Source organism: Rhinoraja longicauda, chromosome 14, assembly GCF_053455715.1.
Source record: "Rhinoraja longicauda isolate Sanriku21f chromosome 14, sRhiLon1.1, whole genome shotgun sequence".
NCBI classification, from domain to species: Eukaryota; Metazoa; Chordata; class Chondrichthyes; order Rajiformes; family Arhynchobatidae; genus Rhinoraja; species Rhinoraja longicauda.
Window position 1 is genome coordinate 21611428 of NC_135966.1, and position 25543 is coordinate 21636970.

General features: G+C 40.7%; 1 protein-coding gene across 3 annotated transcripts in view; it reads left to right on the top strand.

Annotated features, from left to right (window-relative positions):
• Positions 1-9264, top strand: part of arhgef37 (Rho guanine nucleotide exchange factor (GEF) 37) — a 77757-nt gene extending 68493 nt beyond the window's left edge. For all 3 annotated transcript variants that reach the window (XM_078411565.1, XM_078411567.1, XM_078411566.1), the window contains 2 exons: positions 6605-6789; positions 8500-9264. In XM_078411565.1, the coding sequence (XP_078267691.1) occupies positions 6605-6789; positions 8500-8706 (392 nt within the window). In that variant the 3' untranslated portion in view covers positions 8707-9264. The remainder of the gene's footprint in view (positions 1-6604; positions 6790-8499) is intronic.
• The last annotated feature ends 16279 nt before the right edge of the window (positions 9265-25543 follow it).

A 25543-nucleotide genomic window follows, 5' to 3' on the forward strand; every position in this document is an offset into this window, starting at 1 on the left:
TTCACATATGCTCTGATGGCTTTATCTTGCCCCATTCCCTAACTCTCTAAATCTGTGACCTTGTGCAGCTAGTCGAAGGCTTGCTGATTCGGGATAGATCAATCCTGCACCTTTGACTTTTGGTGTCTTCCATGGCTAAACTGTGTGGCAGGCAGATTCACGGCTATACTACAGCACTCACCAGGCAGACCATTGGAGCCCCGAAGCAACTGTGTACCAATGCCATAAGGGAATCTGAGGGATTCCTGCAATGTGGCTGTCGCAGTTGGCTGCATAACTTTGTTTTGCACAGAGCCATTTTTTAATGAGAACCTTCAGCATGTTCTCCCGGTGACCGCGTGGGTTTCCTGCAGGTGCTCCAATTTCCTCCCACATCTCAAAGACGTGCGGTTTATAGGTTAATTGGCCGCTGCAAATTGGCCCTAGTGTGCTGGGAGTGGACGCGAAAGTGGGATAACTAGTGTAAACATAGAAACATAGAAAATAGGTGCAGGAGTAGGCCATTCATGGCTGATCATCCAGCTCAGTAACCTGTACCTGCCTTCTCTCCATACCCCCTGATCCTTTTAGCCACAAGGGCCACATCTAACTCCCTCTTAAATATAGCCAATGAACTGGCCTCAACTACCTTCTGTGGCAGAGAATTCCACAGACTTACCACTCTCTGTGTGAAGAAATGTTTTCTCATCTCGGTCCTAAAAGACTTCCCCCTTATCCTTAAGCTGTGACCCCTGGTTCTGGATTCCCCCAACATCGGGAACAATCTTCCCGCATCTAGCTTCTCCAACCCCTTAAGTGTAAATGGGTAATCGATGGTTGGCATGGAATCGGTGGGCCGAAGGGCCTGTTTTCATGCTGTGCCTCTAAAACTATAAAACTAGTGAAGGAGTGACTGATGATTTAAGAATGGGGAAGATATAGACTTGTTCCAGTGGATACCCACATTTGCCTCTCCGACTGAAGGCCAATTCAGGTGAATAATTTCTCTTCTGCTGAACTAATTGATTATTGTACCTTTATGTAAACTTTTAGTTATTCTTATGCAAGGACATCCTTGAAACATACTGGCACCTTTCAATCGGTAAATCTTTCGATCTTTAAAAAATATTCACACTTTCTATTTTTCTACGGACGTAGAAAACATTTTCACTCATTTTGTGAGACATATTTTTTCACATCATATTCCATTGGCCTTGTCCTCGCCCATTCTGGAACCTGTCCATATCCCCCTGAAGCCTCTTGAAATCCTCTACCTAATTCAAACTGCTACTAAGCTTTGTATCATCAGCAACCCCAGATATATTACACTTCATCTCCTATTCCGAATTATTGATACAACTGTAGCCCCAGCAATGATTTCCTTGGCGCCCGATTCATTTATTGGCATATTCTATTTTATATCTACTAACACATCTTCAGTCCATAAATTATATATATGCTCTCAATAACCCTTGCTCTAATTTTATTTAGTAATTTTATATGTGGATCTTATCAAAGGCCTTCTGAACAAGTACATTAATCGATTTATTCTTATCTATCCTGCTAGTTGCAACTTCAAAAATCTCTAAAGGATTTGTTAAACATGATTTGCCTCTCATAAATCCATGTTGCCACTGCTCAATCCACTTGTTTTCTTTCGCCAAGCTCCCAATAGTAGATTAAAGTCCCTTCCCTTCTGTTAATGTTAGTCTAACTGGTCAATGGTTCCCTATTTTTGCTCTCTTTGTTTTAAATTATGTTTTTTTTCCAAACATATGCCACCTCTCAGACCTCTTCAGCGAACAAAACCCCTTTTCAACAATCAGAAATATCAGGGATAAACCTGAGCTTTGTCATGGGAAATGGAGCTCACTTCATTGTAACTGCTACCTGAGGGCTGCATCGTGGTACATTTGGTAGAGCTGCTGCCTCACAATGCCAGTGACCCGGGTTCGATCCTGACCTCGGGGTCTGTGTGACTAGTGTGCTCATTCTTCCTGTGACCGCGTGGGTTTCCTCCGGGTGCACTGACTTCCTCCCACATCACAAAGACGTATATGTTTGTAGGTTAATTGGTCTCAAAATTACCCCTAGTGTGTAGGAAGTGGAGCCGAAAGTGGGATAACACAAAACTAGCGTGAATAAGTGATCGATGTTCAGCATGGACTCGGTGGGCAGAAGAGTCCATTTGCATGCTATATCTCTAAACTAAATTAAATGTCCCTTTAATGCAGAAGTGTGGGAAATTTCCACTCATTTTTCAGCCCATTATATCATCAGCTCAGCAACACCCAGACATTCTCTTTCCTGATTCCAACCATGTCTAAGTGTCAAGATACAAGATTTAATATTACAAACAAAAATATCATGAATTATCAAGCAGAAATGGGTTTTCCTGAAAGATTTAATTTCTGTTGCTAACTGTGTAGATAGAATAAGTGAAGCTGTATTTTTTTTGCAAGTAGAAAAAGGTCGATTTGACCACAGGTATCCTAAAAGACACATTGCAGGGTCCTGCCCAAAATAGACTGGCAGAGCAACTGTGTTTTAATCATGATCTGCTCACTTTGACAAAACAACCTTGTCAAAAAACTAAGAGCATTTTTGCAGCATTTTGCAATTGAAAATTGATCTCATTTTCCCCCGGAGTGAAAAGCGATAGTCTCTATTTCCAGTCCTATCTTGCCATTCTGGAAATTCACCCAAGCACTTGCAAGCATGAGCCACCTATTTACTCTGATATGACGCCCATTTCAGATTACACAGCTATATTCCTTTTAAAGCATTGCGTGGGAACTGAACAAGAAGGAACCATCATTACTTGGACAACCTGGTCTTCGTAGAGCAGCGCTGAACTGTGCCCTGTGTCAAGGAAATCCTGCATCTATGAATTTACCCAACAATCTGGATCACAATGCAGGCCCAGTCATGAACCTAACTCCAGAGTGGAGTACTGAGTAGCCCACTTTTCTATTTCCTTATAACAGTGGTGTGGGGGTAGGTATGAGAAAAATAATGGAACAGTTGTCTTTTCCACGCTGCCACATTTAACTCATCCTTTCAGATGCCCTGCAATTCTTTGTTATCTGCACGTTGATTTATTTGTAATAAAAATGTACGAATGAGTGAATCCCCATTCTCCCTATAACCTTATGTTATAAAGGCAAGTGCTGTTGAACAACATGCATATCTGTTCTCACTCAGTTAGGTCTGTGGCCCTCACAGATCAAATAATATTTATGCTGCAAACGTTAATCCTTTTCTATCGAGACCATCCATTTGAGGCGGGTCTCAGCTGGATGCAAATTGGAAGTTCTCTTGCTGTATCCCAACCATCTGTCTAAGGCTCAAACTCAGAAAATCATTCACCATTGCATCAGTGGGACCCTTTCTAATACATACTTGTTTAGAATGTAGAAGCAAGGAATTGCTGATGCTGGTTTACAAAAATAGACACAGAGTTCTGGAATAACTCAGCAGGTCATGCACTATCTCTGAGAAAAAGGATAGGTAAGGTTTCGGGTCGAGACTGTTCTTCAGAACTAGTTTAAACCTGTATTGTATTAAATATTCCATTTGCATTTCAATCATCTTCCTGAATATTAAAGTTCTATTTGAAATGCATTTCAACAGGTTTAAATTAGAAAGAATAAAATATTTTTTCCCCCACTTTAAATTCATGCATGCAGTCACAAGGTACTAAATAGGAGCATGACTAAAATGTTTCTTTTTAAACAGATTCCAACTGTTTTTAGAAAATAAACACAAGTTTTCTCTCCTAATTATCTGTAATTAAGAGAGCATATGTGTGAGCTTAAACATACCACTGCAGGAATAATAGGTTAGAGTGCCCTTTTTTAACCTCCAGTAATGAAAGGTTAAAACTGAGTGACATTCACGAATCAAAAGAAAATAATAACATAGAAACATAGAAAATAGGTGCAGGAGGCCCATCGAGCCAGCACCGCCATTCATTGTGATTATGGCTAATCATCCACAATCAGTAACCCGTGCCTGGCTTCTCCCCATATCCCTTGATTCCACTAGCCCCAGAGCTCTATTTAACTCTCTCTTAAATCCATCCAGTGATTTGGCCTCCACTGCCCTCTGTGGCAGAGAATTCTACAAATTCACAATTCTCTGGTTGAAAAAGTTCCTTCTCACCTCAGTTTTAAATGGCCTCCCCTTTATTCTAAGACTATGGCCCCTGGTTCTGGACTCGCCCAACATTGGGAACATTTTTCCTGCATCTAGCTTGTCCAGTTCTTTTATAATTTTATATGTCTCTATAAGATCCCCTCTCATCCTTCTAAACTCCAGTGAATACAAGCCGAGTCTTTTCAATCTTTCCTCATATGACAGTCTCGTCGTCCCAGGGATCAATCTCGTGAACCTATGCTGCACTGCCTCAATTACAAGGATGTCCTTCCTCAAATTAGGAGACCAAAACTGTACACAATACTCCAGATGTGGTCTTACCAGGGCCCTATACAACTGCAGAAGAACCTCTTTACTCCTATACTGAAATCCTCTCATTATAAAGGCCAATATACCATTAGCTTTCTTCACTGCCTGCTGTACCTGCATGCCAATTTCAGTGACTGGTGTACAAGGACACCCAGGTCTCGCTGCACTTCACCCTTGCGTAACCTGACACCATTGAGATAATAATCTGCCTCCGTGTTTTTGCCGCCAAAGTGGATAACCTCACATTTATCTATATCATACTGCATCTGCCACGCATCTGCCCACTCACTCAACCTGTCCAGGTCGCCCTGCAACCTCCTAACATCCTCTTCGCAGTTCACACTGCCACCCAGCTTTGTGTCATCCGCAAACTTGCTAGTGTTACTTCTAATTCCTTCATCCAAATCATTAATATATATGGTAAACAGTTGCGGCCCCAACACTGAGCCTTGCGGCACTCCACTCCCCACTGCCTGCCATTCTGAAAAGGACCCGTTTACTCCTACTCTGTGCTTCCTGTCTGCCAACCAATTCTCTATCCATGTCAACACCCTACCCCCAATTCCATGTGCTCTAATTTTGCTCACCAATCTCCCGTGCGGGACCTTATCAAAGGCTTTCTAAAAGTCTAGATACACTACATCCATTTTACTTGTCACATCCTCAAAAAATTCCTGAAGATTAGTCAAGCATGATTTCCCTTTCATAAATCCATGCTGACTTGGACTTATTCTTTTACTGCTATCCAAATGCACTGTTATTACCTCTTTAATAATTGACTCCAGCATCTTCCCCAGCACCGATGTCAGGCTAACTGGTCTGTAATTCTCCGTTTTCTCTCGTTCCTTTCTTGAAAAGTGGGATAACATTAGCTACCCTCCAATCCACAGGAACTGCTCCTGAATCTATTGAAGATTGGAAAATGATCACCAATGCGTCCATTATTTTTAGAGCCACCTCCCTGAGTATCCTGGGATGCAGACCATCAGGCCCTGGGGATTTATCAACCTTCAGTCCCATTAGTCTACCTAATACTATTTCTCGCCTAATGCAAATTTCTTTCAGTTCCTCTATCCCCCTAGATCCTTGACCTCTAGTACATCTGGGAGATTGTTTGTGTCTTCCTTAGTAAAGACAGATCCGAAGTACCTGTTCAACTCTTCTGCCATTTCTTTGTTACCCATAATAATTTCACCTGTGTCTGCCTTCAAGGGACCCACATTTGACTTTGCTACTCTTTTTCTCTTAACATATCTAAAGAAGTTTTTACTGTCCTTCTTTTCAGCCCGTATTGCCCGATTTGGATAATAGCAAATCTAAAAAATGTAAATTAACAGACCAAAATGACAATTAAAATTAATGTAAAAGCACCCAGAACCCAAGGAAAGCAAATTACTGTTTGTTTTAAAACTTGGCAATAATTTTCTGTGGTGCAGATCCTTTGAAGTAAATTGAAATCAGACCTATCTTCCTGTTTTTACTTTTCCTCTGCACAAAACACAGGAACACACCTTTGTTCACGCCAGACATGTAACCACTAACAGTTTATAATCCATGGCAGGATGTACCGGTTTAGTCCATGCAGAATTTGCTGCTGCAAATCACAATCGTGTTGCAGATACGGAAAACCCATGATCAATGCCAAGGGAGATCTATTCATCAAATAAAATTATCTGTGAAAACATAACATTGAAACAGACAAGAATTGAAGGGAAGCCACAGATCACTGTGAGTGAGATTCCCCGCGGATTAGGAAAAATGATTGAAGGAAATCAAATATATAAATTAAACATACATTTATGCTGAACATCTACTTTTGATGAAAAAATGCAAACCAGATTTAAGGCTGCATGTACATTTCAGTTGAATATTCAGAGCAGTGCAGATGATTCCTCCAATCTTTCAGAGCTGATTTTTATTGGTTCCAGTTGCTCTGATATATTTTAAAAAATTGTTGTTTTCAATAAATTCATTTGTACTCCATGGATTTTTTGCATCATTAGTAATGTTATTACCATAATAAAACAATGAATACTAAAGGTAATTTGTTTATATAACTAAGAGTTGTAAATGTTTCAATTTTAGCAAACAAACCTGTACTTAGGTCCATTGAATTAAAGAATGCTGCTTTTGAAGCTGCAACACTTTCTTTTGTAAGATCGTAGAGGATTTGTCCCTGCTGGAAGTTTGAGTCCATATCAGCCTGAAAAAGAATCCGGTGGAAATAAAGATTTATTAGCTTCATCACTTGCTGATATTGGCGATGGAACAAATTCCAGAAGAAGATCTTGTCACCTGCCTGAAACGCCTCTTTCCTTGCCGCCAAAGACAATGCGATATCAAGTAAGGGATTCATTGTTCTAAAATTCATAGAGTCATAGAATCATAAGCACAGAGACAGGCCATCCAGCTCAACTCATCTATGCCAACCATGTTTTCTTGCTGAGTTAGAGCCATTTTCCTGTGTTTAACCCATATTCCTGTAAACCTCTCCTATCTAAGTATCTGTCTAAATATCATTGTTCCATGTATGCACCATGAAAGAATCGTCCTCTGCATGAAAGAATCGTCCCTCAAGTCTCTTTTACATCTTTTTCCTCTCCCCTTAAACCTACGCCCTTCAGTTTCGTATTGTTTTACCTTCGTGGAAAAAGGCAAAGACCACTTGTCTTATCTATGTTTCTCATGATTTTGTATGCCCCCTATAAGGTCACCCTTCATCCTCCTGTGTGAAAAAACTCCCATCCTATTTAAGCTCTCCTTACAACTCAAGCCCATGTGACCTGGTAACAACCTGGTAAATCTTTTCTGCATCCTTTCCAGCAAAATTATATCCTTCCTACAGCAGTATTGCACACAATGCTCCAAATGTATAGTCCAATGTCATGTCCAAATGCAACATGTAGCCCCAATTCCTCTCCTCAATAAACTTACTGATGAGAGCAAGTGTGCCAAATGCCTTCTTCACCACGCTATGTACCTATTGCTCCATTTTCTGAGAGCTATTTATCTGTACACCTCAGACTCTTTGCTTTACAACACTCTTAAGGGCCCCAACATTTACTGTGTAAGTCCTGCCCTGGTTTGACATATTAAAATACATTTGGATTTCTTATTTAATGTGCTAAAATGCATTAGAAGATTGTGAAGATTAATTTGATCTTTTTCTCCCACAGATGTATAACACTGGGTGATCTGCTCAAAAAGCACATTCACATCATGTGGCTACATGAAACACACTGTAAACATCAAACTGTCGTATCCAAAATATAATACATTGATCTTTCCGAGAAGTCAAACCTCTTTCATTAATTATGAATCTTTCTTGAAATCCTTCTTAAAATTGGTTGCATATTTCTTCTGGTTTTACAAATTTGAAATGGATATCATGAAACAACGTTAGAATGGCTAACGCATTCAGTAATTAATTGACCCTTTCCGATTTGTATTTGACTGGCAGATTATGCCGCCCTTTGTATTTTCTCGCTGGATGTTAGGAGGAGATAGAACATTCAGTTCTACAGCAAAATTGACAATTCATTGATCTTATTTTAAAGTAAACAGCTCTTTGCTATCCCCTTCCACTATTATGGAGTGACCATGTTATAATAACCTCCTTTCCCAGTCCAAAACAAAATAGCCAAGTTTATGATAGTGAAAGTTAATAAAAAGAGTTTCAGATAAAATGAAGAGCTATTGCTTCCATGGGGAAATGCACAGAAGTACTCAGCCAGGACCTTCAATGGGAATACTACAAGATAAGCTTTCCTTTGCATTTTTGTAAATGGGTTTAGCATATGGTTAACATACACAGAGAGGAAGTGTCTCCCTACTATAATTTCTACCTGGATGAAGTGAGAATGAATGCAATTTTGCATTGCATTTAACTAGCAATGAATGCAAATACAAACTCCATTGTTCCGTTTCGGTACATATGACAATAAAACACTCGTGACTCTTGATGTTCCACAGCTTCAAGGCACGACTCTGTGATTACTGGAATGTAACATGTCCAAAATTTTGCATATATCTGATATTTTGCTGTGTGTGCAGGTTATTGCAGCTTACCACTTTGCAGCAAGAGGACCCCATGAAGCCAGTTTACAGCCCGGAGACATAGTAACCATACTGGAAGCACACGATAAGAGAGGAAGCACTGAATGGTACCTTGTTGAAGTAAATGGACAGAAGGGATATGTGCCTTCAAATTATTTAATGAAAGTTTCTGTGACTGGTGGGAGGAACTCCTTTGCACTATAATACCTGCTCCGATCATTTCTGAAGGTTTTGTGAAAAGTTGCACTAAATTGGCTTGAATACATTAGATGTAGCAAGGAGCCCTGAAGAATTGTGAATCATTAAATTTGATGTTACCAAATGGGTATTACAACATGAGAACAATTTAGGTGGTAAAAATATTTCTGTGACAAATATTTGATATATTATTTTAAAAGAGTATATGTTATTTTGGTTTTGATGCAATATAATTACAAACAATTAACAGATTTTATGGTATTTTACCCAGTATTCTGATTTTAATATATGGTTAATGCTTGTGTACCTTAATACTATATGCTTATCCATTTTACATTTGGCACTTTCAAATGTAAAATGTTCAATTTGACAGGCACTTTTTTATCTTACATTCAGATTAAACAAAGAAAAGCCTGGTGAATTATGATTATATCCATATGAATTCTTACTGTCAGTATCAAATGAGTCATTCTGCATTTGTTAATTTTTAAGCAAGGTATATGAACAAAAACCATTTGGATACATCCAAAATGTCTAGATAGAATTTCTTGAACAGTTCACATGGAAATGATCCATAAAAAACTGAATTGACACTGTGTTAAAAAATATAGTGGAAGCTTTCCATGTTAAACTAACTTGTGTTCTAAGTGACAAGATATATTCCATTTCCAAACACTAGCATCTTAGAATTTGATTTTTTAAAAAAGAAATATGAATTAGTTGGGATTGGAACAAACATAAAAATGTTACACTCCGCAATAATTCACCAACAGTAGTCAATGGGAATATTGTATTTATGATGAATTTGTTTTTTTCTGCATATATCTTTGGCATATTCTTGCATTTAAATAGGTTTGGAAATAGACTGTAAAAATATTGCGTAAAACGCACCCATACTTCAAAGTATTGACTGTTGCTAAAAGGTGGTAGGTGAACTATATGCTGTTAGAATTGAATGATAATTGAAAAGCAAAAACCTACAGTTGTTGGAGATCTAAAGTAAAAATGGAAAATGGTCAAGATGTTCATGTGGCCAGATAGCAGACCTCCCAACCCTTCCAAATTTGGCGGAACGTTTCTGCTTTCTTATTTCATTTCCGCCATTCCGATTTTGCCTCACATTTTTCTGCAAAACACATGCCTCATCGCTCGCCCCGCCCCGCCGCTAGCCTCGCTTCGCCCCGCTGCTCGCCTCGCCTCACTCCGCCTCGCCCCGCCGCTCACCTGGCCTGGCCTCGCCGCTCGCCTGGCCTTGCCTCGTCGCTCGACTGGCCTCACCTCACCGCTCACCTGGCCTCACCTCACCGCTCACCTGGCCTAGCCTCGCTGCTCGCCTGGCCTCGCCACTTGCCTGGCCTTTGCCTCGTCACTCGACTGTCCTCACCTCACCGCTCACGTGGCCTCGCCGTGCCGCTCACCCCTCGCCTGGCCTCGCCGCTCAACTGACCTCACCGCTCGCTTGGCCTCGCCCAATAGGTGCAGGAGTAGGCCATTCGGCCCTTCGAGCCAGCACCGCCATTCAATGTGATCATGCCTGATCATTCTCAATCAGTACCCCGTACTTAATCAGTACCTCGCCTGGCCGGGCCTGGTCGCGTAGCGTGAGGCCCGTTGATGTTGAGAGGGGATGGGGTGGGTGAATGGGGGGGCTTGGGGTGGGAGGCAGGGGAGGGGGAGTGGGAGGGGAGGGGGAAGTGGGGGTCTGGGGGGAGGGGAGTGGGGGTGGGGGGCAGAGAGGTGTGGAAGGGAGTGGGGGTGGGAATGGGGTGGGGAGGAGAGGAGGAGGTGGGGGGGAGGGAAAGTAGGAGGGGAGGAGGGAGTGGAGGTGGGGGAAAGGGAGGAGGGGGGAAGGGAGTAGGGGGAGGGGTGGGGGGGAGTGGGGGTAGAGTGGGAGTAGGGGGAGGGGGGTGGGGGGAAGGGAGTCGGGATGGGGGGGAGGGTAGTGGGCGGGGAGTAGGGGTGGGGAGGGGGGGGGTGATGGGAACATGGACTGTTGTGATTGTTGACCACTGGAGCAAGTATGTCATCATTAGGTATGTGCAGTTTTAAATGAAACTCTTTCTTCAAAACTTAGTTATACATTTTATGACCATTGTTCTTTTATTCAATACCAAGAGAATTGGGATGTGTAAGGAAAAAGTAAAACAGAAAAAACAAAACAAAACAAGTTTTTCTTTGTGTTGTAAAAAGTATTTCTGTTCAATAACCTTTCTATAAATAGCAGAATATACTCATGATAGGCCTGACATTGTACATGTAGTCCAAGAACTACAGACTGTTGGAAATAACAGTTGTTTTTCATACATGAAGGTAGCGCAACGCATATGCGCATTTGGCATGCGTACTTTTTTTTTGTTGAAAAGTTGCATTATACGCCATATTATTAATGTTGATGTAAAATTCTGAATTTTGGACATCAAAATTATGAATTTGTAAAATCAAATGTTGGGAGGTCTGAGACAGTGTCAGAGGAGGGAGAAGCAAAGTTTCAGTACATAACTCTCAACCTGAAAAGATCAATTCTGTACTTCTCTCCACAGAAGCCTCCTAGCCAGCTGAGAATATCTACTATCTGTTTTTAATAGAATTGAAAACTCCATTTTTGGAGTTTCTAAAATAACAGTATTGTGTGATAAAGAAACCTATTTAACTTTTTCTTGTGAAGTTTTTCCACTAATAATTGCCAATCAACATGGAATAAGCTATTTTGTTGTAAATAGGCTCATTCGGAACTATATTTGGTAATGCAGATTGATGGAATGTTACGTAAATAGCAACTTTATCCCCCTCAAAGATTTCCTATCTTTTAATTTCAGTATCTAATTCTTATTCCTTTGTTGCTATAAACACACGTGTGATAAATGTGGCTGTTTATCATAATTACAATAAGTTGTCACTGAAAAATGCTTTTATTTATTTTTATTTCCGAGTTATAAATCGTACTAAATGTTGTATTAACTTGTACAAAATAAAAATATCATGAACAATGTTTATATTTGTGCTAGCCTTTTTGTTTGGAGTGCAGATCGGAAGTAATTTACTTCCAGAATTAGCAGTGGCAGCAGTGCTCGTTGTTTCAGCAGAGGCAATCTGACAGCAGTTTATGTACAGGAGCAGTCGAATACACACCATGAATATCAGGCTCCTCACTAATTGCACTTGTTCTGTCTTCTACATAGTTGGTGTATTGACAAGAGTTTCAATCTTTGCCAATTATTCACACTGGAGGAAAGTGAAAATCCCTTGCCTTATTGAACGAGGTGTTACTGAGTTATTAACAGTCAATAATAGTAGTTAGTGGGTGGAATGGTGAGTGGCAGTAGAGACCCGAGTTCGATCCTGACTATGGGTGCTGTCTGTAAGGATTTTGTACATTCTCCCGTGACCTGCGTGGGTTTTCTCCGGGTGCTCCAGTTTCCTCCCACAATCCAATGACATACAGGTTTGTAAACTAATTGGTTTGGTGAAATTGTAAATTGTCCCTACAGTGTGCAGGATAGAGTTAGTGTGCAGGAATCGCTGGCCAGCGCGGACTTGGTGGGCCGAAGGACCTGTTTCTATGCTGTATCTCTAAAATAAAAATCTAAACTAAAAACTCTCTTGCCCTTAAAAATAAAATGTTTTATAATGCTTGGATTGCCATTCCTTCAGAATTCTATGGTTGTCAAACTAAAACATAAATGTGTAAAGTGTGTTTAAAATGGAGTCCAAACTATTAGACAATAGACAATAGGTGCAGGAGGAGGCCATTCGGCCCTTCGAGCCATTCAATGTGATCATGTTCCACTATACAAATGTTCCACTATGTATTTCATTAACTGTTAAAAATTTCAAATGATAATTAAAAATGAGTATAGGCACAAAAAGCTGGAGTAACAGGCAGCATCTTTGGAGAGAAGGAATGGGAAACGTTTTGGGTCGAGACCCTTCTTCAGACTGTTCTTTGAGTGTTCTTTGACTTGATTTTTTTTTACCTGTGAGTATTTGTCATAGCGATTTGTTTTTAATTTTGGCATCTAATAGAATGGGTGAAAGAGTGTAGCGATGGGAAAGAAAAATTCATGGTGCTCCAAATGCCAAATATTTGCATGCAGCCCTCTTTGAAGTTGTTGGCAATACAACTTAAAGCTGGACTATTATGTTCATTCATGAATCAGTAATCAATTCTTTGCATTTTGATGGAAACATATTGGGATTAATTGATGATATGGTTAAATTGGTTGAAAAGGTCTTGAATTTTATTAGTGTAGGCAAGTTGTTCAGAGCAAGGTAACAACAGTTATTGGGATGTCTTTTATGATGAATCTAGGGAATTGATAAACCATATTCTATTCTGAAATCTTCAAAAATAGGTAGAACCAAGGTGCAATACCAGAAATATATTGGCACAATCTGACTTGACAACACGGTCGTGAACCTGAACTCAATGGTTACAATGACAACTTTTATTTGATCAGACATTTCTATACAGGCAATGGCAATAAAGCCCAGCAAACAAACATTCTGCAATTTTAATTCTGATTTAACATTCAATAGACATTTGCCTCTGTTGGTGATAGAATGCTCATCCCATTCGTCTGTTTGCTCCATTAGCAAGCGACAAGTCTAGCTGGTGACTTATCTACATGAAATGCGATTATGTTGCAATGCAATAACACAGGGACTTAGCTGGTAGAGCTGCTGCCTCACAGTGCCAGAGATGTGGGTTCAACCCTGAGCTCAGGTGCTGTCTGTGTAGAGTTTGCACGTTCCACCTGTGATTGCGTAGGATTGCGGAGCACCCGGCCCCGGTTTCCTCCAACACCCCAAACGTGTGCGGGTTTGTAGGTTAATTGGCCTCAGTTAATGGCCCCAGTACATTCAAAAGTGTATGAGTGTAAACAGGTGATCGATGGTTGGCATGGAATCGGTGGGTCGAGGGTCCTGTGTCCGTACTATATCTCTAAAATTAAAAGGAAAACTGAAACTATCTGACCTATGTAAAATCAGGGGAAGGACTGTGCCATATGGCATGATAAAGATATAGCTAACACAAGTATATAACTGGATTAATTCAACAAGGTTTCGACAGAAAAATTGTTAACATGACATCTTTATCTGATCAAACATTTCTATGAGAGGCATTTAAAGTCCAAAGTAAATGTCCCATCAGCTGAAAAGTAGACTTATTAATAATCTTGCAATAAAAAGAGAAGCACTTCATCCATTCATTGATTTTCTGAATACATGGTCCAAAAATAAGAACCACAATAAAACATTTATATAAATTTATTCGTCTCAATGAAGTGGTGAACTTGAAGTATGTTTGTTGTCATACAGTTAATGATGGATGCCATACAAATTTGTACTTTAGTGAATCTTTCTAATCAATACCACTTTCCTTCTATAATAAACAACGATAATTATAGATAACAAGGTGAATAATTTGTCATTTTTTAAGGTTAAGATTGATATAAAAATAGAAAAAAACACAATTTGAAAAGACATATACATTCATATAAACACAATAAAATATTTTGGTTGTATACATCGCAATTTAAGGAAGACTATTTATTTTATTGAGAGGCAATCATACTCTTCATATTGCCATAAATGTAAAAGTAAGAGGACCTTTCTTCAATACTCTGTAAATGAACACCCTGAGCTTTCTGAAGGGTCTCGACCTGAAACATCACCCATTCCTTCTCTCCAGAGATGCTGCCTGTCCCCCTGAGTTACTCCAGCATTTTGTGTCTACCTTCAATTTAAATCAGCATCTGTAGTTCTTTCTTACACCCTGAGCTTTTATCTTTCTTGTTGGAATAATGATGAAGGTTCTATTCGTTTGTGTAACAAACTGAATGCTTCACTTCCCTTTCCAGTATATTGGTACAGAACAGTCATATTCTTACAAGTTTCTCCTTTTCTAATGCTGTCTGTGACCAAACTTTTCCCTCAGTGAAGTAGAGTATTCTTAATTTCACAGTTGACCTTCACAGTTATCTTGCAGTATTTTAGTTCCATCTACCAAAAGACCAATTGAATGTTCCCATCCAGTGAATCAGGAATAACCAGATCAATCACAATTTTCAGCTCCTTTTCCCCCTTTTCCACCCACAAATTTATTCTTTCATAATAGTTTGTACTATTGCCTTCAGTGTGACAAAGAGTCTGGTCACTGGAAGTGGAAATATTGACTTGTTCACCTTGAGTAGGCTTCTGTAGTTGTATCTGAGGAACATATCTACACATTGCTGCTGGCCTATTATGGAAACTAATCCCAGTTTAGCATCAAAGCACAACATTGCCATTCTTTTCCTTAATAAATAAGGCATAAAAGCAAAAGGCAGCAACAACGTGTGCACTAACTCGACATAAATCCAATATGTGTATGTTGTTAGTATAAGAAGGCGGCACGGTGGAGCAGTGGTAGAGTTGCTGCCTTGTAGCGCCGGAGACCCAGGTTCGATCCTGACCACGGGTGCTGTCTGTAAGGAGTTTGTACGTTCTCCCTGTGACCATGTGGGTTTTTTCCGAGATCTTCGGTTTCCTCCCACACTCCAAAGACATCCAGGTTTGTAGGTTTATTTGCTTGGTATAAGTGTAAATTGTTCCTAGTTTGTGTAGGGTAGTGTTAATGTGCGGGGATCGCTTGTCGGTGCAGACTCGGTGGACCGAAGGGCCTGTTTCCTTGCTATATCTCGAAACTAAACTAAGTTGCTGCCTTGCTGTGACAAAGACCAGTGTTCATTCTTGACTCGGGATGCTGTCTCTAGGAAGTTTGTACGTTTTTCTTGTGACTATGTGGATTTTCTCTGGGTGCTCCAGTTTCCTCCCACATTCCAAAGACGTACAGTTTTGTAGATTAATTGGCTTCTGTAAATTGCCTCTAGTATGTAGGATAGAACTAGTATACGGGTGGTCGCTGGTTGGTGCGGCACCAGTGGAGCGAAGAACATGTGTCCACACTGTATCTCTAAATTGACCTAAACTTTGAAACGTCCGATTTTCTCCAACTGGCCTCCATTTTAATATCGATATAGTAATATTCAGCACGGTCTTAATATGTTCAAGCTCCTTAATGAAGATAGTGAAGGTTGAGCTGTACGTTAGGGATCACCACCAAGATCAGAAGAAACCCTACGTGCTATCTATGTTGTTTTTAACCAACTATGATCAACAAAGCATTGTGCCTGGAACTTGATTTCAGATATCAACAATATATTTATTTGTAATCTACTTTAAAGATGGCAGACTGAAAGAAACATTAACTACATTATTGTGAGGGACTAAATAGTTTGGCTGCAAGTGCTTTCAAAATGTCCATTTTTTGGTTCTTTCAGGTTGGGAAATAAAAAAGTTCGCATCCTCCTGCACTTGTCATTATTTTAGCTTTGTGCAGTCAGAACTTGAAGAGAGGCTGCATTCCTTGGTCTAAAAATAACTTTACCACCTTTTAATGCTGTTAAAATGGCATTGGGAGGGGTTACCATCTCTATAAAGTTCCCATAAATCTTTATTTGTGAGGTTCACAGAACAGTACCATCCGATTTGCAATGTAATGCTGAGTCGTCCTCCTGCACCTATTGTCTATTGTCTATAGTCTATTGTCTATTGTGTCAAATTCACATAGAGCATTTATCAATGAGGAGTGCTCACATCCAACAGAATTTACCCTAAAGGTTGTGATATTGGCAGCCAGCTCTTAAAGAGACATACTACATTACAGGAAGCACACAATAAGCTGCAAGGAAGGGCTGCTCCCTTTCTGAATGAAAACTGAGATTGTCGGAAGCATTGGGAGTCTGCTCCTATGCATCAGGGGAGCCTGGACAGGCTGCTGAAGGCAGTGTCTGCAAGAAACAATTTCTGAGTGCAAGGGCAGTATGAAAAACATTTAGGGCTGCAGACAGATGCACCTGGAAGGAGATTGCCACTTGTAGAAAGTGTGTTTCTACAAAACTCTAGCCAAATCCCCACATATGCTCATTCTCGCAAGTTTACAAGTTATAAGAGAAGAAATAGGCCATTCGGCCCAATGAGTCTACTCCGCCATTCAATCATGGCTGATCTCTGCCTCCTAATCCCATTTACCTGCCTTCTCCCCATAACCCTTGACACCCGTTCTAATCAAGAATTTGACTATCTCTGCCTTAAAAATATCCACTGACTTGGCCATTACAGCCCCCTGTGGCCATGAGTTCCATAGATTAACTACCCTCTGACTCTCGTGAGATGAAGCAAGGCTACATAAAGCTTACTTTCTTGAGTATAAAGTTTGCTACGCTAACGTAAACTGTGAGAATGCAACATCAGGGGCAGCAGCCTGGAGAAGTTCAAGAAGTTCAGAGTAACCTTGACCTTGAGCTTCATGGGCAATTCAATCCAGGCACATATCTGAGGCACTTTTTAAGATTGCAAAATGTCACAGATCTCAGTGAAGTTAATGAATGCACTTTGAGGGTTAACCGTTGAAACAGCACAGTGGGTGGCACAATGGCACAGAGGTTGAGCCGTTGCCTCACGGCGTAAGAGACCCAGGTTCGATCCTTCAACAAGTTTGGAGGGGTATGGACCAAACACAGGCAGGTGGGACTAGTGGAGCTTGGACACGTTGGCCGGTGTGGGCAAATGGAGGGCTGTTTCCACATTGTATCACTCTATGACTCTATGGCTCTGTGTTTAGGAAGGCAAATGGAGTAAGTGGAACTTACTGGAAAGAGAATTGAGGGCAAAAGAAATGAAGCTTGTTCAGGTCTTTCATTAGACCAGATTTGGTTTCTTTATTTATAAAAGGATATTCCTGTCTTGCAGATGGTGCAGTGAAGGTTTATCAGATAGATCCCAGAGGGATGATAGACACAAAATGCTGGAGTAACTCAGCGGGACAGGCAGCATCTCTGGAGAGAAGAAATGGGTGACGTTTCAGGTCGAGACCCTTCTTCAGACTGATGTCAGGGGAGAGGGAGATACATAGGTAAGGAAATGTAAGGTGTGAAAACAGGACAAAGGGAATGGATATCAAGGAAAATGTAGAATAGGTCATTGATAGCTGGGAGAAGGTAACAACAAAGCAAACAGAGATAAAATGTTAGTCGGAGACAATTAGACTGGTCGGAGAACTGGAAAAGGGGAGGGATCCCAGAGGGAGTTATCTTATAAAGCAAGACAAGCAAATTGAGTCAATACTTTCTGGAATTTAGATGGATGAAAAGGGATCACATTAAAACGTATGGTTTCAGATGGATCTTGACAGGCTAGTTGTTTCCTCGTTGGATACTGTCTCAGGATAAGAGTTTAGCTGTTTAAGACCAGGAAGCAGGTAAGGCTTTAAGCAAATGCAAGGCTGAGACAGATTTTGAATGTTAAGGGTATCAAGTGTTAAGGGGATTGAGCAGGAAAGTGGAATTGAGGCCAAATTCTGATCAGCCAAGATTTAATTAAATGGCAGAGCATGCTCAAGATCCTAGTTGACCTACTTATCCTTTTATTGAAGTTCTTATGAATGAGGGGTTTTCATATAAAACACACGCTACAAAATATGGACCATCTTGAAGGATTAATCATTCACAACTTGTTCCTGAAGCTCAATTCCTCGATTAAAAATAACTGCCATATATTCACATTACAGAGGCAATGTCTGTGGTTCTTTAGCTTTTGTATTAAATGAAAAGAGCTTCAAAACAATGTAATACGATTCTTATTCACTGCGATCAACGATGCTAAATGCAGCTTTTTGGCTGTCAGTTGTCATGTCTTTGTGGGATAACGTTATTTACTACCTGAAAGCTGTTATTACTTGGATATTTATCACTGTAGCTATAGAAACAAAATCCTAGTCAAACCTGCCATTATCTATGTGCCCCGTTTCTAATTTTAGTAAACTGCTTTGTAATGAAGGTATCACAAAATGCTGGAGTAACTCAGCAGGTCAGGCAGCATCTCTGGAGAGAAGGAATGGTTGATGTTTCCGGTCGAGACCCTTCTTCAGACTAATGTCAGGGGGGGGGGGACAAAGAAAGGATGTAGTTGGAGACAGGAAGACAGTGGGAGAACTGGGAAGGTGGAGGGGAAGAGAGGGACAGAGGAGCTATCTAAAGTTAGAGAAGTCAATGTTCACACTGCTGGGCTGTAAGCTGCCCAAGCGAAATATGAGGTGCTGATCCTTCAATTTGCAGTGGGCCTCACTATGACACTGGAGGAGGCCCACGACAGAAAAGTCAGACTGGGAGTGGGAGGGGGAGTTGAAGTGCTGGGCCACCGGGAGATCAGGTTGGTTAAGGCAGACTGAGTGAAGATGTTGAGCGAAATAATCGCCGAGCCTGCATTGGTCTCGCCGATGTAGAGAAGTTGACTTCTGGAACAGCAAGATACAATAGATGAGGTTGGAGGAGGTGCAGGTGAACCTCTTCCTCACCTGGAAAGACTGTTTGGGTCCTTGGATGGAGTCGAGTGGGGAGGTAAAGGGATAGGTGTTGCATCTCCTGCGGTTGCTGGGGAAAGTGCCTGGGGAGGGGGTGGTTTGGGTAGGAAGGGACGAGTGGACCAGGGAGTTATGGAGGAACGGTCTCTGCAGAAAGCAGAAAGGGGTGGAGATGGGAAGATGTGGCCAGTAGTGGGATCCCGTTGGAAGTGGCGGAAATGTTGGAGGATAATTTGTTGTATGTGCTGGCTGGTGGGGTGGAAGGTAAGGACAAGGGGGACTCTATCCTTGTTACAAATGGGGGGAGGGGGAGCAAGAGCAGAGCTGCGGGATATAGAGGAGGCCCTAGTGAGAGCCTCATCTATAATGGAAGAGGGGAAGCCCTGTTTCCTAAAGAATGAGGACATCTCTGATGCCCTAGTGTGAAACACCTGATCCTGGGTGCAGATGCGGCGTAGACGGAGGGATTGGGAGTAGGGGATAGATTTTTTGCAGGAGATAGGGTGGGAAGAAGTGTAGTCAAGATAGCTGTGGGAGTCAGTGGGTTTGTAGTAGCTGTCGGTCACTAGTCTATCTCCTGTGATGGAGATGGTGTGATCCAGAAACGGTAGGGAGATGTCGGAATGGTCCAAGTATATTTAAGAGCAGGATGGAAATTAGTGGTGAAATGTATGAAGTCAGTGAGTTCTGCATGAGTACAAGAGGTAGCACCAATGCAGTCGTCAATGTAGTGGAGGTAGAATTCGGGGATGGGGCCAGTGTACGTCTGGAACAGGGATTGTTCGACGTACCCGACAAAGAGGCAGGCATAGTTTTGTAATGAAAGTATTTTCTCTGCTTCTCACTAATGTCTTAAATAATCCAAGCCTCCATCTCCAATCCATTCCTACCATCCATAAGTGCTCTCTATTTCTACATTTGCATGTCATCCGTAGGTAGACACAAAATGCTTGAGTAACTCAGGCAGCATCTTAGGAGAGAAGGAATGGGTGACGTTTCGGGTCAAGACCCTTCTTCAGACTGATGTCAGGGGAGGGGGCGGGACAAAGATAGGATGTAGTAGGAGACAGGAAGACTAGTGGGAGAACTGTAAAGGGGGAGGGGAAAGAGAGGGACAGATCATCCGATATCCTTCATTTTTGTAATCAATATTTCTTTCCCTGATCCCGTTTATTAAAACGTCAATGTTATGTGTATTATTACCATTTTCTTGCACTTTGTGCTAATGAGCATATTTATAAATCCAAGGATATGAAATCCACAATCTCATTCCCACTTAGTAAACATTAATCTTCTAATGGTTCACCTGCCAATTAAAAATGTGGCAATAAAGTAATATAAGATGGTCTGGTTCATTATTACAAATAAACAAAATACATTTTTGATTGGAATGTATTGGATGGCTACTCTAATAAAATTCATAATGGTTGCAATGAAATTCAAGACATTATGCGATAGAATTTTGTCAACTTGTGCAGAAGCGAGTTAAAACAATTGCTGCACAGCCCGACAAAAACAGTTTGAGGAAGGGTCCCGACCCGAAACCTCATCTATGCATTCTCTCCACAGATGCTGCGTTACTGAGTAACTGAGTTACTTCCTCCAGCACATTGCATTTTGCTCAGGATTCCAGCATCTGCAGTTTCTTGTGTCTCCAACAAAAATATTTTGCTTAAGATAGACACAAAATGCTGCAGTAACTCAATGGGTCAGGCAGTATCTCTAGAGAAAAAGGAATGGTGACCTTTCAGTCGGGTCCCTTCTTTAGACCCGAAACGTCAGCCATCCTTTTTCTCCAGCGATGCTGCCTGACCAGTTGAGTTCTTGAATCACCACAGTTCTTGAGGTACGGTTATATCCACAATGACATTTGGGAGAGAGTTCCAAGACTTTGACCCAGTGATGGTAAAGGAATGGTGATATATTTCCAAATCAGGGTGGTGTTTAGTTTGGAGAACAACTTCCAGATGGAGGTGTTCAAATGCTTTTGCTGCCCTTGTCCTGCGAGCTGCTAGAAGTCAAAATAGCATTGAATCAGGTCTTATAAGCACCAAGATCTGTCTCTGCAACAATATACACTGATACAAAAATGGAAGGGGTGACATCCGGGTATATTACAAGCCCTTGGACTTCACCGCCACCTCACTGCTACAGTCCAAGCTCCTCCATGCATTACCAGATCATGGCATATGGTCCCAATGCAGGCAAATAGGATTAGTGCAGATGAGTAAACAGTTTGGTTTGGAGGTGTTGGGTTGATTAGCCACTTCTGTGCTGTACAGATCTATGACGCTATGACCTAGAAGGAAAATGGTAGACCATGTAACTCAAAAGTCCCCATTTTTTCTTTAAATTTTAACATTTCAATAAAGTTAAGACACATTATGGAAATATAAGGGATATTCAATCCTAATTTCTGGGATGTGTTTTTATTATTTCAGTCATACATTATTTGAACACAGCACAAAGAACAGTACAGGTCATGAACAGGCCCTTTGGCCCACAATGTCTGTGCCAAACATGATGTCAGGACCAACTCGTGTGATATGCACATAATCCATATCCCTCTATTCCCTGCATATCCATATGCCTACCCAAAAGTCTCTTAAATGCCACTATCGTATCTGCCTCAACCATTAACTCTGGCAGCGAATTCTAGGCACTTAGCACCATCTGTGTAAAAAACTTGATATCTCCTGTAAACTTTGCACCTCTTGCCTTAAGTTATGCCCTCTTGAATTTGGTATATCCATCCTGGGAAGAAGGTTCTGACTATGTCCGAAAAGCCCAAGGTACTTACAAAAGAACTTTCATGGTGACTACCTACATGCAATAAAATTATCATTTTGTTAGTGTGCCCTACCTTTAAAATAATTTTATTGTATTGGAAAGTCATGAATCTTTTTATTATACGTCCTGAACTTACTAGACACTGAGTCTGTTTAGACTCTACATGGAGTCCAATAGCAGAATTCAATCTTACTGAATCTATCATCCACGGATCCTGTTTCGTTCTTCCAGCAGATTGTTTGCTGCCCTAGATTACATCATCAGCAGTCTCTTGTGTCATCAATCTTCATAAAGTTACTCAACATTTACGCTAAGGAATCTCCTCCCAGATCCTGTCCCAAATTAGACTTCCTGCAGGATCCACAGTCACCCTGATTTCAATCAAGATCATAGATGTGCAAAGGAAAAAAGAAAATAACAAGATATAGTAGCAGGAGTAATTCAGTAGGTCAAGCAGCATCTCTGGAGAACATGGCAAAGTGTGTTTCGGGTCGAGAACACTCTTCAGACATACTTCTTTTTACCAACTGGCAATTGATAATTGGTAAAAAGGAGCAAGACATACTCTTTTTACCAATGTGAAAAGAGTATGTTCACTCTTCAATATGTAATTATGAGTTAATTACACATTGTGTAATTATGTTTTATCTTATAAAGATAAATTTTACATTGAAATAAAGTAATTTATTGATGCATCACTGGCCTCATCTTGCAAATATTTGTAAGGTCTATCTTTAGAGAATGATGATTTGAATTGATAAGGTAGAAATAAAGAGGCAAGGCACAATAGTCTATTATTATAAATGTAGAGTTAGACCAATCTACAAATATAGTTGGACATCACAACAACCTCTAGCAAAGCAAAGTAAAAGGTTCAGACCACTTGTGGATGCAATTAAAGCTTGAAGTGTAATATGCATCAGTGGTAGACAAATATATAACCGTGATAAAAGAAGATAAAATAACTCAATTGTTAAAATGGCAATATTAGCTGAAGATTACAGTCTGTGGCACGCCAAAATATTCGAATCATTCAGTACACTATCTGCTAAGTATGCCACGTGATTTGTGCATCTTGTCCTACTTTAAAAAAAATGCCTGCAATTGACAGCTGAAAGGAGAGGACAGTAATTAGCTATGTTCTAATGACTCTTTCAACAGTCACCGTAAAGTGATCACGCGTATCCTCTTTTCAGTGTACTGCTTCTGCTTAAGCACCCGAATAAAGTTCTTCTTAATATTGGGAGTGAGTCACTGTTGGCTGTTCTTTACGTGGAAATAATAGCTCATTGGAATACATTTACAGAAGCATGTGATTCTGTTGTACAAATTCACTTCTTTTTCCCTCAAAGTTACTTAGTATTAATCTATGACTCATTGCAATTTGAAGTGTGCAATAAAACAGTTGAAGCTCCATGTATTATACGCACGAGATCTGCAATGCACCACTCTGAAACGATGATTGGGGACAAAAATGAAATGATATTACTGCAGCCTGGGGGTGTCAGTAGATGTAACTTTCTCCTTACTGCAATAAAGTGATTTGTTTCAATGAGTTATGTTGCATAGGGTAAATAATTGCTAACATTAATCTGATAATATTTTAGATGACAACAATGTTGGAATTTATTAAATAATATTTGATGTACATCTCAGAAATGACAACTGTAAAATGATACATGAAATATTATGTGGCTCAGATTTATATGACACAGGTATAAGCTTTGGATAATATCATATAGTAAAACTGGTGGTATACTAGGGTTTCTTATTAAAATATAATTTTACACCACTGCCTATTAAGGACTAAATGGACATTTAATTGCCCAATACAGAAATTATAGAACCATATATTGCAAAAGTTAATTATTCCAGCCAACTATTCTATTTCAGACCTTCAATAATTTAATTGAAATGACGCAGAAGTTAAAAACAAATAGGTTTAAAATTAAAAGACACAAAGTGCTGGAGTAACTCACTCCAGGAAGCACCTCAGTAGAACATGGATAGGTGAGGCTTCGGGCCATGCAGCATCTCTGTAGAACATGGATAAGTGATTTTTTTTGGGTCGGGACCATTCTTCAGACTGATTGTGGAGGTGGGGGGGGGGGGGGGGAGAAAGCAGTTTGGAAGAGCGGTCCGGCAGGGCAAAGCCTGACAAGTGATAGGTGGATACAGGGGAGGGGGGTTTTGATAGGTAAATGGTTGGACAATGTCCAGAGATGAAGAGGCAAAGTGTGTCACAAAATTTCACCTATCCATATTCTCCAGAAATGCCCCCTGACCTACTGAGTTACTCCAGCACTTTGTGTCTTTTATTTTTATAAACAAGCATCTGCAGTTCCTCGTGTCCCAGGTTTAAAATTAGTTAGGTAAAAGTAAATCAGAAAACTATAGTTATAAGTGGTATTTTCAGAAATTTGAGCACATATAGTACGCTTTTGAATGAATGCTACTCTTGTTTAGATGGGATATTAATAAGGAATCCGACCTGCCAATTTAGGAGCTCGCAAAAGTTCCTGTGGCAGAGAGCAAAAGAATTCTCCCACTGTCCTAACCAGTAGTTACCCCTTAAATTCACTACAATCAGTTTATGATCGTTATCTCACTGCTACTTTCATGGGATGCTGCAGTTCTGACACCAAAGCACAATAGCTGCACTAGGGGTGTACAATAACTTGTTCACCAAAGTCCAGTTTGGACTTCCACCTGGCTCCTGATTCACTACAGCCTAGGTTCAAACGCAGTACAGAGAACTGAATTCCAGACGTGGGGTTGGATGAGAGTGACTGGCTATAACATAAAGGCAGCATTTGACCGACTATGGCATAAAGGGGAAAATAGTCCCATGGTTGGAGTCATAACTCACACAGAGGTAAATAGTTCTGGTTATTGGAGAGCGATCATCCAGGATCCAGTGTGTAGGAAGGAACTGCAGGTGTTGGTTTAAACCGAAGATAGACACAAAAAGCTGGAGTAACTCAGGCAGTATCTCTGGAGAGAAGGAACAGGTGACATTTCGGGTCAAGACATAGAAAATAGGTACAGGAGTAGGCCATTCAGCCCTTCGATCCAGCACCGCCATTCAATATGATCATGGCTGATCATCCAAAATCAGTACCCCGTTCCTGCTTTTTCCCCATATCTCTCGATTCCATTAGCCATAAGAGCTAAATCTAACTCGCTCTTGAAAACATCCAGATTATTGGCTTCTACTGCCTTCTATGGCAGAGAATTCCACAGATTCACAACTCTCTGGGTGAAAAGGGTTTCCTCATCTTAGTCCAAAATAGCCTACCTCTTATTCTTAAACTGTACCACTGTTTCTGGACTCACCCAACATCGGGAACATTTTGCCTGCACCTAGCCTGTCCAATCCCTTACGAATTTTATATGTTTCTGTAAGATCCCCTCTGATCCTTCTAAATTCCAGTGAATACAAGCCCAGTCGACCCATTCTTTCATCATATGTCAGTCCCGCCATCCCGGGAATTAACCTGTTGAACCTACGCTGCACTTCATCAAAAGCAAGAAAGTCCTTTCTCAAATTAGAAGACCAAAACTGCACACAATACTTCAGGTGCGGTCTCAACAGCGCCCTGCACAACTGCATTATGACCTCCTTGCTCCTATACTCAAATCCTCTCGCTA